The sequence below is a fragment of the Paramormyrops kingsleyae genome, chromosome 14 (assembly GCF_048594095.1).
Source record: "Paramormyrops kingsleyae isolate MSU_618 chromosome 14, PKINGS_0.4, whole genome shotgun sequence".
Classification (NCBI taxonomy): domain Eukaryota; kingdom Metazoa; phylum Chordata; class Actinopteri; order Osteoglossiformes; family Mormyridae; genus Paramormyrops; species Paramormyrops kingsleyae.
This window is the reverse complement of record NC_132810.1, coordinates 19,935,453-19,949,022: the sequence shown is the minus strand read 5'-3', so window position 1 is coordinate 19,949,022 and position 13,570 is coordinate 19,935,453. Positions and strand designations below refer to the sequence as shown.

Genomic DNA, 13,570 nt, shown 5'->3' with positions numbered 1-13,570 from the left:
CATTACGGGGCCCTAAGCGAGATTCTGCTGAGCACTGAACCTTTGAGAATGTAGCATGGTCTTCCCAAAAAATGTAAGTGAAAGATCTAATCCAAATTTATAAAGTCCAAATCTATTACTTACAGATTTTCATTCAATTTTTGCCCTATGTGATTTTAATTATTGATGTCGTCATGTCTCAGTGGGTGAAGCTGTTGCCTCGTACCTCTAGGGTTGGAGGTTCGAAATTCATCTCTGCTCTGTGTGTGTGGAGTTTGCATGATCTCATGATGTCATATGGCTTTCCTCCTGTATCCCAAAGGCAGGCAATTAGGCCACTTGTCATCTCTAAATTGCCCATAACTTATTATGTATGACGTATGTTGGACCAACATCTCCCCTGCATTGGGTCTTCTACTGCCTGTTCTCCAAGCCCCTTCTGCAACTCTGCCTCAGATAATCATTTTTACAATTGATGGATGGATGTCTTCATGCATATGAACTTGAATTAAAGCTGTGCTAATTTCCAGAGGTGGATAAATCTGGTCCAGAAAATAAAAATCCAGACCAAGATTACACAGTTGTGTGCTCTGTGACTGTGACTCTATATACTGAACTGGTTGGCTGAAACAAAATCTTGGTCTGGATTTTACTTGTGGGAGTTATACTTAAACAAAAATGTTTCGAGGGCAGGACAAAAAAAAAAGATTGGTTCAAAGAGATAACCAATCAGAATGTAGAAGAGATGGTTCCAAGTAACTAGAGGAGGCAGGACCAACCAATCCAATGTTTTGATCTCACCTCCTCTAGTAGCTTAGACCCACCTCCTTTACAATCTGATTGGTTTTCTTTCTGAACCAATCATTTTTCGTTCTGCCCTCAGAACATTTTTGTGTAAGTAAATCTCCCACGAGCTGGATTTGTACTTTCTGGACCGGAACTATTTACCTCTGCTAATTTGCGAATTCAAGTCAGGCACTGTTCCCAACAGAATGTTCACATCTAGGATAACAATTGCAGATAAACAGTCATACCATTACAGCATAACTTCACCTATTTATGTGAATGCATGCGTGAATGTATTTTATTCAGTGTGCCTAGTTACCCATTAGTTATTAGTACAGACACAAAAATAAAACCTGAAGTTGATAAGGTACCTTTGGTTACTCTTCCTGGTACGTTTTAGTGCTGCTTTACTTATACGTCAGCCCCACGCGTCTGACGCTGTGGTTTTCCAAAGAATCGTGTGCTTAACTGCTCAGCTACACACATCTGTGTTTGGCCGCCCATTAGCACACTCTGACACACGCTCAGCCATGTTATTTTTATATTTACCTTTGAATTGCAGAATATAAAGTGCCGCTGGTTGCCAATTTCGTAGAGGTGACCGAACGACGCAGAGATGGATAGTTCAGGTCCAGAAAGCAAACATCCAGAACAAGGTTTTGTTTCAACCAACAAGTTGAGTACTCTGTGACTGTGACTCTATATACTGAACTGGTTGGTGAAACAAAATCTTGGTCTGAATTTTTACTTTCTGGACCTGATCTATCCATCTCTGGCAAAAAGACGTTGAGCTGCACAGCAATGCTCGTTCTTATATACTACTGAGAGCAAAGGGTTTTTTTTCACTGATTGGCACCATCTTCCGTATTCTGCTGGGTGTCCAAATTTTGATGATTCGCAGCTCATTCACAAACGATCTAAGCCTTACGTGTAACTGATAAGCAATGCCTGGAATCATCCAGACACACATAACCATAAATTCTGCCGAATTTCAACAAGTCATCATTGGCATTGCATCATCTGGTTTCCAAGGAGCATAAGCTGACTTGTACGCCTGTAAATAACATTGTGGGAGTTCATTATGTAATGTTTCTCTACCGGTTAAATTTCGTGTCACCACACTGGATTCCAAGTTGGAGTTATTCATCCAGGTTGACACCACTGGGAGACTGTTTTTCGAACAGATGGGTGACTGCAGTAAACCAGTGTATCTGTAATATTGCCACGGGAAGGTTTAATTGGATCGCAGTGGGAAACGGAAAGTACAGAATATGTGTTAATAACAAATTTTCGCAATAGGGATGCTCGAATGACCAAAGTTTACTACTACTCCATATTCGCATATAGCATCCAGATTGTCACAAGAGTGTCATCTAGAGGCAAAACCTAAACCTGCTATGCAGGATAGTAATAAAACATTTTAATCTCGGTTAAATAAGCGAGGGACATATGTACAGCTCTATTTTTTACTTCTATGAGTTTTGAGAGAAGAAACTAAAGTATATATATAATAACAATAACAATAATAATTTATTATTATATTAATATATAATAATAATAATGTTATTATTGTGAAAATAATTATAATAATAATTACACGGGTGTAAAATAGATTATTTGTATAGAATAGAGTAAACATTGGTTTTGCGCCAGGTTTTAACAATGTTGATAAGTAGGCCTATAAGAAAAATACACAAAGATAAAAATGAGGAAATCCTTGATCAATTTACTCGACTTGACGTTTTGAATGTACTTAATGCTTCACTCCGCCTGCTAGGATTTTCGATGTCATATAGGTTACTTTCACATACTTTCATACACGTGAATAGGCCTACACATCCATCCATCATTTGTTAATGAGTAAACACACAGTGGTACCGTATAGGTAGCCCACAAAGCTCTTGTATGCTGAGTCTGCATATTCTTCTCACCTTAGGTTTCTTCCTGCACTGCAAAGGTTGGCTGATGTATGCGTACCCCGGATCTGCTGGGGTTTTGTTTCGGTGGCCTGCCTTATTCACCGCAAAATTAATTGGAAAATTGGTTGGGGATAAGAAATTAATGTGTCAAACTGAATTAATCACGCCATTAAGCTATATATAAATATAACATGTCTGAAAATATATTCTAAATAATCCCGTTATACAAATATACTTTTAATAGCCTAATGATGTAAGGGTGTTCTTGAACAACGGTCCAATCGGATGTGAATTGGCCGTATACATGAAAACCGCATGTTTCGATTCGTACCTGACCAAGGGTCACAACTATAACGAGGTGCTGAGGTAAGTATTTGCACAGGAGGGTGGGGAATGGCGATTTATGGTCTTGTTAACTATACAACTAGACTTTCACCTTGGTTGGGTGCGTAGTCTGTTCTTGAGGTACTTATAACTATAGTACACTACGCTTTAGGGATTCGGAAAAACGCACAATAGAATAAAAATATCTAATAATAATTATAATAATAATTTGCTTCAGGATTCACGGACGGGACCTTGTGCTCTATTTTATTTCACAGGACAACACTTAAGACAAATCCCCTTGAAACGCGAAATTTCTTTGCTACGATACCTGGAAAGGACTGAAAATGCCGAAACCAGTAAGAACCTTTTATGAGAACTTTCTGCAAAAACACTTTTATATAAGAATATTTTCAAAATACTAAAATTCACTATGATTGGGGGCTGAAACGAAATATTTGTTTTAAAAACCCAACCATCCATCAAACACCTTTTTTAAACAAAATATTGCTGATCGATGTATGAAAGTCGAGTGATTGTTTATAACTATAATTTTTTTCAAGTGACGGCCAATCGTAAGACACAGGAAAGCGGAAGTTCTTGCAATATTTGAAATGGAAATAAGCCTGTTAGTCTATAAATTATATATCGTTCGGATTGTCAGAAAAATGTAATAAAATAACGTCGAAACTATTTTCCAAATGAACAGCTTCAATGTATGTTGCGCATCCCATTTTATTAATGTAATGATCATCACAGCATCTCGTAACGTTTTCTTTAACGTTTTAAGAGTCTACATCCAGGATAAACTTAATCCGAGTGTCCTGCGATTGAGAAGTGATCTTCAGACTCGCCCACCACCCTAAAATGTACTCATTAACTACATTCATGAGTGCTGACATTGCTGGTTTCATTACATAATTTGTAGTTTTCAGGTCTCACGTGTAACTTTTAGATGTTAAAAGTTTGGGATAAACCAGTTGTTTATTTAATTGGTTTCATGTTCATCTTCCTTGGTTTTCTGTACATGGTACATGGTACAGTACCTTAAAGGGTACAATTACCTACAGCTAAGGGTACAATTGGCAGACCCTTAAGGGTACAGCCCCAGTGACAAGCAAAGGTACAAATTTCCCCCCTTTTTTCTGAGAGTGTATGTGCCGTTTAATCAAACTGGTTCTTGGGGTAATTGTCAGTCTTAAGGCCTTACTCAAGCAGAAACAGAAAAATATGCATAAAAAGTACACCAAACTGCACAATTGCTTTAAAAATGTATTATTTTAAAATGAAGAATGTCACATACTTTAAATTAGGGAAGTAGCATATTCTAAGGTCAACATGAACTTGTGTCCACCTTGCTTATCTAGTTTGCCAAGGAACGCAAGGCACAGGGCAGAAGACGACCCTGGACAAATCCATCGCTAACTGGCATTAATGGACAAAATTAACACAACATTAATGACCAACATTAATGACACAACACTTGACCATTAAAGGCCAAGTGAATTAAATTAAACTAAATAAATGTCGTTTGTTGGCTTTAACCAACGGCCTGTAGCAGGTCACCTTTTTTGTGTGTTGGCCTTTGTTAGCTCTTCTGACATGCATTGTCCTCTATGGCTGCTGAATATTTATGCAGTCTGCCCCAGTGATTGAACATGCAGGGCTCACAGGTGACTTCCAGTGTTGATTTTCCCAGACGATGAGGTACAATAGTTCTCCGGCTGGAGGTCGGGCGTACTCCACGAACTTGGTGACGTCTGCCTTAGTGCATGTAAATTAGACTATTTTAAAGCGTTACTGAACTTCAAGACTCAAAAGCCCCAGGAAGTGTGATAGGACGTGTTGTTTTTCGTAATGGGCAAAATATTTGAAGCCTCACCTTATAGACAACCTTGTTTTCCCCCGGAAATAATAATAATATATACATAATTTTTAATTTGCAAATGAGTGATGCTCATTTAAGAGTTTTAGAGTTTTCAGAGAAATTATTACTCATTAATTAGGTATTGTTCTCAAGAGTTTATAGAAGCAATTAAGTAACTGAGAGACAAAAGTTCTACCAGCGTGTTTGAAATCAGTATTCAGATTTAGAGAGTATCCCCATGTAACCATTTCACGTCGTCTCAGACTATCCCTATTCGGTTACCCAAACGTGTAAATGTATTGTAGTAACTCCAAAATGGAAGTCAAACAGAGGTGACATGGCTGACCTTTTCTACACTCTGCAGTCACATTTCCATTTATCTAATCTTGCCTCCTGTATGACAAAACTATGGGAAATACTAATATTTTTCTTTGATAAATTCTGAAACCTTTCACTGATTAGACCGAACTGTTATGAATGTTTTTCTGTGGTGACTGTGTGTCTCTTCATTGCTCTAAAATTTAATTTCATCACATAAATCATATGTATTTGATTTACATATTTTTAAGTGTGACAAATTGCATTATGTAATAATGTTTAAAGCGCTACAGAGAAAGAGTGTTCCCCTGACTGTGCGGTCCCAGGTTTTCCTGAGCCCTGCAGAAATAAACATTTGGTGAAACTTTATAGATGGATAGATGACTGTTATATTAAAATCATTGCTTTATGTTTGTCCTAATGTGTACAACATAATCGCACACAATGTTGTAAAGGTATACAGTAAAGCTTACAGTGCGTTTTTTTCATTACTTAAAAATAGTAGAGTGCTTTTATGTTTTCGCATATCTGGTTTTTAACTTGCATGTAATGTTTCTCCACAGGTTAAAATTCGTGTCACCACAATGGATTCCGAGCTGGAGTTATTCATCCAAGTTAACACCACTGGGAGACAACTTTTTGACCAGGTGGGTTACTGCAGTAAACCAGTTTATGCTATTATGGTACTGGAAAAACCCACATAAGCGTTACAACAATCTGAAATGCTAAGCGACATGTGTAGTCAAATAATCATTATCCAATAAAGAGCCATTGAAGTGACAATACAAGTCTTGAATGAGTGTTTTTATGTTTTTAATTTACAGATTAAATTAGACAAAAACATTAAGGGTTATGCACCCACAAAACTATTTTGATGAATTTGGTGTCATAATTAGTTTGGCACATACATTCCAGCATAGTGAAGAACTCATTGCCCATTCTTTTCCACCACAGGTTGTGAGAACTATTGGTTTGCGTGAACAATGGTATTTTGGTCTCCAGTATATCAGTAGCAAAGGATACCTCTCCTGGCTAAGGCTCGATAAAAAGGTACGAGAATAACCTTTTCTATGAACTGTTCCTATACAAACTGTTTCTAAATGTAAGTTCTATGAACTATTCTTAGAATATGCATAACCATTATTTCCGGATAGATAGATAGATAGATAGATAGATAGATAGATAGATAGATAGATAGATAGATAGATACATAGATAGATAGATAGATAGATGAAATCTTTCAGGCAGTGTTTTACAAAAATGTGAATACAGAAAATAAAGGCAGCTAAAGTTAACTAGGAGCAAATTAATATTTTATGACTGTTAGCATCTTCTATCTTCTTCATCTGGCCTGCTTCCCTCAGCTGTCCGCGCAGGATGTTAAGAAGGACAACCCGATGCAGTTCAAATTCCGGGCCAAGTTCTTCCCAGAAGACGTGTCTGTAGAGCTCATCCAGGAGATCACCCAGAAATACTTCTACATGCAAGTGAAGGATGCGATTCTAAACGATGAAATCTACTGCCCCCCAGAGACCGCTGTGCTGTTAGCGTCCTACTCAGTGCAGTCCAAGTACAGTGACTTTTCTGAAGAGATCCACCAGCCTGGATACTTAGCATCAAACATACTATTTCCCCGGAGGTCAGTGACTGCTTTTCGCCTGTACAACCTTGTTCTTATTGAACTCTTATTGTCTAATTGGTGTATATATTTCACCGGGAGCATTTGTCCGCAGATGGACTTGCTCGCTTACTTGTTTTCTGTCACTTCCTCTTTGAGATCTTGTACTGGTTGCTGAAAGTTCTATAAATCCAACTTTTGTATCTTGTGGATCAACAAACACATCATGCTAGTCCAGGGGTCTCCAACTCCGGTCCTGCAGAGCTACTATCCAGTAGGTTTTCTGTCCCACTTGGCTTCTGATGAGCCGCACCTGCTCCTGGTATTTACCTGAGAACAGGTGTGGCTCATCAGAAGCCAGGTAGGATAGAAAACCTACTGGATAGTAGCTCTCCAGGACCGGAGTTGGAGACCGCTGTGCTAGTCTATCTTGAAAATTCACTTAAATCTTGCAAAGCCTGTCCCTTTGCTGGTGGGGAACACCGTTTTATACCAAGGTTCTATGAATGGCCCTTTTTCAGTAATTCTCATGAAGCACCTTAATTAGGATTCCCAAAAGAGTGATATACTTGGGGAATGTTACGAAGCAAATGGGCAAGTGAACAACCCTAACGGCAACGATGCTGCATCTTTGGTCAGGGTTCTGGACCAACACAAGCTGTCCAAAGAGCAATGGGAAGAACGCATCCAGGTGTGGCACAAGGAGCACCGAGGAATGCTGAAGTAGGTCTGAAGTAGGAGAGTCTTCTTCTGCCCACTCATGTCCAGTACTGGATGAGTTCTGATCATGGTCTTTGTTTCACAAGTATTTCATTTAGTGTAATTGATTTCGTATATAGGGTGGCATCGGGGTTTGAGTCTCCGCCGTGGCTCTGTGTGTGTGGAGTTTGCATGCTCTCCTGTGTCATTGTGGGATTTCCCCTCACAGTCCAGAAACATGCTGAGGTCAACTGGAGTTGCCAAATTATGTGTGTGTGTGTGTGTGTGTGTGTGTGTGTGTGTGTGTGTGTGTGTGTGTGTGTGTGTGTGTGTGTGTGTGTGTGTGTGTGTGTGTCCATTCTGTTTGTTGACTTCATTTTGCTGTATCTGTATGGCACGTACTTGAAGGACATTTGCATGACTTTTCCTGAACATTTCCGGAACAGGGAGGACGCTGTGCTGGAGTTCTTGAAGATAGCTCAGGACCTGGAGATGTATGGCGTCAACTTCTTTGACATCAAAAACAAAAAAGGAACAGACTTGTTGATGGGAGTTGATGCTCTGGGACTAAACATTTATGAAAAGGAAGACAAGTAAGGATGAACCTTGAAGTGTTTGTACCCATGTACCACAATACACTGTAGTAATTCATAGTGATTCATCAAAACATAATGCATTGTTTAGAAAGGAAAGTAGTATACCTCAAAGGTCATTAAGTGAATATATAAATCTATATAAATATATCTCCCTGGTTGATCATTTTGTTCATTTTCTTGTTTGTGAATGCAAAGATGATGAAGATCAACTTCAGTATTTTTGCTGAGTAGGTGTTGCGTAAATATTTGCTATTGTGGAAAATTAATTTTAGAAACATTGTAGTAATTCTGAAAACATTATGGTATGATACGCCGTGACATTCTGATGCATAAGTCTTTGATTTTATTTCAGATTGTCTCCCAAGATTGGATTTCCTTGGAGTGAAATTAGGAACATATCATTTCATGACAAGAAGTTCATCATAAAACCAGTTGACAAGAAGGCTCCAGTAAGTTATTTGTTTACTCAAAAAAAAAAGCTGATTCGTCCAATTAATACAGCACTGCACCATCTGGGAACATGACACTGAGCTAAGCTTATCTTGATATAAGATCCTCTATTTAAAACTTATAGTTACTAACAAATTAACACTTAGCAAAACTTTTGACGAGTAAAACACAAAACATGTTGCTTCTGATCTGCTTCTGATATTATCGTGTCGATTAATAAATTATGAGGTATGAGAGATGTTCCTCAGAAACTTCACAAGTGACTGGCAAAGCAAAGTTTCTGTAGTTACATGCTGTCACGATCGCGACGGGGAAGCAGGCGAAGGGAGCCGTGAGTACAGGAAAACGGGGTTTATTTCGGGCAGACAGGGAAACCATGGGGCAGCGACAGACTAACGTCAATGACGGATCTGGGGGAAACGGACTCAGATGCGGACTAAATACACAGAACATATCACACTGATGGAAAACAGCTGGGCACAATCAGGGGAACACACGTGGTTGATCAGGGGGCGTGGCACACACGATGATCAGGGGGCGTGGCACACACGAGGATCGTACGCGCAGGTTATGACACATGCCTTATGTACATAATTCTCAAATACATAATGAAGCATTGGTGCTTTCAAAGAAATCGTAGCCAATTTAGAGTTTTAATAATCAGAATTGTACTCAGCACCTTGAAATAAGAAATGGCTGCTTTTGACTTTTGCCAAAATTTGTCGTCCAGTGAGCTCTCAGGAAACTCATTTTATTGCCTGCATCTTTGGCTGTATGCTGTACTGTCGTGCAATAGATAAATAACCCTCATTTTGATTTCCTACAATAGCTGTTGAGTTATCAAAGCCAGAGGCATCATAGCAGTTGAAAGTCCTCCCCATAACCCCCTTTTTCGATCTGTCAGGATTTTGTGTTCTATGCCCCTCGTGTGCAAATCAACAAGAGCATCCTGGCCCTGTGCATGGGCAACCATGAGCTGTATATGCGTCGCCGCAAGCCTGACACCACTGAGGTGCAGCAGATGAAGGCTCAGGCCCGTGAAGAGAAGCACCAGAAGCAAATGGAGAGGTGAGCGTCCACTCTGGACCTCGAGCTTCCAGAGCAGAGTGTGGCCTAACCAACCATGCCCAAAGTACACCTTAGTTTCACCAACATCCCCAGCTAAAATCTGAAAATCCAGTGTGGTACAGATTAATGCTCACTCTTCAACCTCCAGATTTCCAACTAATCCTACAGTAGTGCCACATTTGTACATGCACCATCATTGGGGTATTAGGACCCCAGGGTGTTGTTTTAGCTGTCTATCTCAGTGCCATTGATTTATTCTTAATTAAATTTCCCAACAGAGCCCAGCTGGAGAATGAGAAGAAGAGGAGGGAGGCCATTGAGAAAGAGAAGGAACAGGTGGAGAGAGACAAAAAGGAACTGATAGTGAGACTCCAGCAGTTTGAGGAGAAGACTAAGAATGCAGAAAAGGGTATGTCAGGGCTTCCATGGGACCTTAAAAAGGCTAAAATCCAATAATCCAATCATTTTAGGCCTTGAAATGTCTTAAATATGATTTTGACAGGTCGTAAAAATGTATTGGATTAACAAGGCATGCTCCTTATTATAACACAATAGTAATTATCCAGAGTTATCCAGTGAGTATGTTTGTGACTGTGACTTGCCAAATATCAAGTATAGATATCAAACATCAGAACTGCAGGAACAGATGGCGCATGCATTGGAGCTGGAACGGGAGAGGAGGAGGGCTGAGGAGGAGGCTGTGAGGCTGGAGACAGAGAGGAAGGCTGCTCTCCTGGCAAAAGAGGAGCTGGCCAGGCAGGCTGAGCACCAAGCTCAGACCCAGGAACAGCTGGTGAGGATGGAAGACACAGGCAACCCAAAAGGTGATGATGCACACAGCAGCTTTTTGAGCAATGTTGCTGGGCAACTGCCAACCAAGTGAGACTAAGGGCAACTCATCTGGATCTGGGTGATCGCAAAAAGTTGCCCACTGCCGATCAAAGTTTTTGAAATAGAAATGTGTTGCCCAATATCAATGGCAAAAGTGCCTGAGATTCACTGGTCAGCAACATTGCCCAAAATGTTGCCCTGTGTATCATCACCCTTAGAGACCAAAACCTCCAATTCTGATTACTTTTTGTGTTCTGCCTGTTTTTTTTTTGCACATTGATGTGATGAGTTATATTCTTTATTTTGATATTTTATGAAAAAGTAGTATGAGTGAATATAAAAGTAGGATAATGGGTCTCATTGATAAGTCCCTTGTAAGGACTGTGATCCTTAGATTGGACATACTTGATCTTGAGTTACAAGTCAGGAGCTTTTGGTGTGAGAGATCTGGCAGTGACTCAGCGAGGTCTCTTTTCTTAGGCTGCAGAATTAGCTGAATACTCAGCCAAGATTAGCATGTTGGAGGAAGCAAAGAGGAGCAAGGAAGAGGAAGCTGTCACATGGCAGAGCAAGGTAAGTGTCCTCCAGCTACCATCATGCCTTGCATATCAAGAAATTATGGAGTCTGTATGGGTGGACACCTTCTTCAATGATAATATCGAGGAGCAAACTCAGTAGTCAATATTCCTTATCTGAAGATTAGCTTATTAGCTTTGTCAGAAGACAATGTTCTGAAGGTGGGTTGTCCTCTCTCAGGCCATGGAGGTCCAAAATGATTTGGAGAGGACAAAGGAAGAGCTGCAGTTGATGACAACGACATTGACTACCAACGAAAAGGTACTGTGCTAATAAATTATATACAATGAAACCTCAGTTCTCAAACTTAATCAAAAGGCTGTTCAAGAACTGACTTGGTCGAAAACAGAAATCTTTTTTCCCCATAAGAAATTATGTAAATTGGATTAATCTGTTCCAGACCCCAAAATGATTGCTTATTTAAACATATATAAATACATGCCTAATGCTAAAACCATAATTAAAAACTTTAAAAATCATAAATACATGACATAAATAAAAAATGATTTCGCCATTCCATACTCTGTAGTGAGATCAGACATGCAAACTCCTCTATCATACTTTGCAATTATTTCCTTTTTAAGCTCTATTGTAGTTCTCACAACTTCCCTTTTTGGTTTGCTGCTATCACTAACCTTCTTAGGACCCATGGTGGCCTGTTTAAAAATAAAATAAAAGTAAAACAATATAATATTCACAGCACAATTCAGCAGTGATGTTCACTGCATGAACGTTAATGGTAGAATTGACTCATACACATGCATTTGTCAGACAGGTTTAAGTGAGAGATGGTTAGTTGACTGCAAACCGAAAATATGATCAACAGCCTAGAATTGTTTTTACTGAACAAAATGGTTGATAACCAAACTGTACGAGATGTGAGGCTTTCGAGAACTGTGGTTCGATTATATATATATTTATTCAATATTGAAATACACAAAGCAGGACATTAATTATGGAATACTTCTGTCATACTGTGGTATTGAAATATCCTATACTCAGAAAACTGGTTACGACTGCAAGTGAACCGTTGAATTCCTTTAAAAGTGTGACTCCAGGCATTGTAAACTGAAAATTCAGAAGTTCAGTGGTTGAATGATAATATCCAGGACAAAACTTAACCACAACCAATACTGGGAGGCAGTTTGTGGCTCAGTGGGCTAAGGCTCTGTGCCTGTTAGAAGGTCACTGGCTTGACCCCAGCCACAGCAAAATAGTCATGTCTGTGGGCCCTAGAGTAAGGCCCTTTACTCCCAGCTCCATGGGAGCCATTGAAGGCAGGTGCCCTTTGCTACCAAGCTTGCTCTCACCTATATATGTGTTACAGAAAGCAAGACTGGGTAGACAAAAAGAGCATTTCTCCCCCCAAGGAATCAACAGAGTTTCATTATTATTTCTTGTCTGAAGATTAGCCAATTAGCATTAGCGTCACCAAAACGCAACCAAAACGGAAGCCATGTGTTGTTTCTTAGGCCATGGAGGTCCAAATGGACTCAGAAAGGATGGAGGAGGTACAGATGGACATGATGGCACCTACCTATCCAGTCGCCGTCGCTGAGTATGTTGAAGACCATGATCACAATGACGTAGAGGAGCAAAACACCTATAGTGCAGAGCTGCAGATGGAGGGCATCAGCAACGACCGTGATGAGGAGGAGCGCCTCCCAGAGGCAGAGAGGAACGAGCGGCTGCAGATGCAGCTGAAGGTGAGCGCATTTATGGTCACGTTTTTCAATCCGTTAACTCAAAAGTCTTTGTTGTTGATGTACATAGTATACCTTCAATACTGATCAACAGCCAGTGTTCTATCAGTGTCAAGAAAAGTCAACATATTCTGCCTATTCTTGATGCTTGGTGTCATAATTAGTTTGGCAGCAACAAACAAAAACAAATAAATAAATAAAAGTGAATGCCCTGACACTAGGCGTTTTCAGTTGACTTGGTTCCAGGGAATTAAAGTTGAGAAATGATTTGTGACTGACCTCCAATGTGTTCATCTAGACTCTCAGCTCAGAGTTGGCCCAGGCCCGGGATGAGACTAAGAGCACCCAGAACGACCAGCTCCATTCAGAAAACGTGCGAGCTGGAAGAGACAAATACAAGACACTGAAGCAGATCCGGCAGGGTAACACCAAGCAGAGGATCGATGAGTTTGAAGCCTTATGAAGGAGGTTTGAGTAACAGACGGTTACAACAGCAGCATCTACACTGTCCTGAGCTACACTGCTGTAAATTATTTTGTCTTCCAAAATAAAAGTCCTGTTGAAAAGTTTTCCGGTGGACATTTCTGATCCATTTTGATAAAAATCTTTTACAGTTTTTTTTTGTCATAATAAAATTAATGTAGCCAGATAACATTAGGATAACAAATAATTACACAGTTCATAGTATTTAGCCAATATTGCTGTTTTTTGTCACAAAACTGATTATTAGTATTATTTAGCATAAACAGAAATATAGTACAATATGTACTACAGAAACATAAATGTTTTACTATTTGCTTTGATTCTGTTTTATGTTCCTTTAACATTTTATGTTA

General features: G+C 39.6%; 1 protein-coding gene across 2 annotated transcripts; it reads left to right on the top strand.

Annotated features, from left to right (window-relative positions):
- The first annotated feature begins 2,749 nt into the window (after window positions 1–2,749).
- Window positions 2,750–13,303, top strand: ezra (ezrin a). 2 transcript variants are annotated; one of them, XM_023839193.2, is made up of 15 exons: window positions 2,750–3,050; window positions 3,287–3,367; window positions 5,757–5,840; window positions 6,148–6,243; window positions 6,558–6,832; window positions 7,451–7,534; window positions 7,957–8,103; window positions 8,459–8,555; window positions 9,461–9,624; window positions 9,903–10,033; window positions 10,257–10,417; window positions 10,936–11,028; window positions 11,212–11,292; window positions 12,504–12,737; window positions 13,033–13,303. In XM_023839193.2, exons 2-15 carry the CDS (start codon window positions 3,356–3,358, stop codon window positions 13,195–13,197), a joined length of 1,824 nt encoding a protein of 607 aa, XP_023694961.2. In that variant the 5' UTR covers window positions 2,750–3,050; window positions 3,287–3,355; the 3' UTR covers window positions 13,198–13,303. The 2 variants fall into 2 exon arrangements, with proteins under 2 accessions (XP_023694961.2, XP_023694962.2); XM_023839194.2 differs by lacking the exon at window positions 2,750–3,050 and adding an exon at window positions 3,097–3,149.
- Window positions 13,304–13,570: the final 267 nt, after the last annotated feature.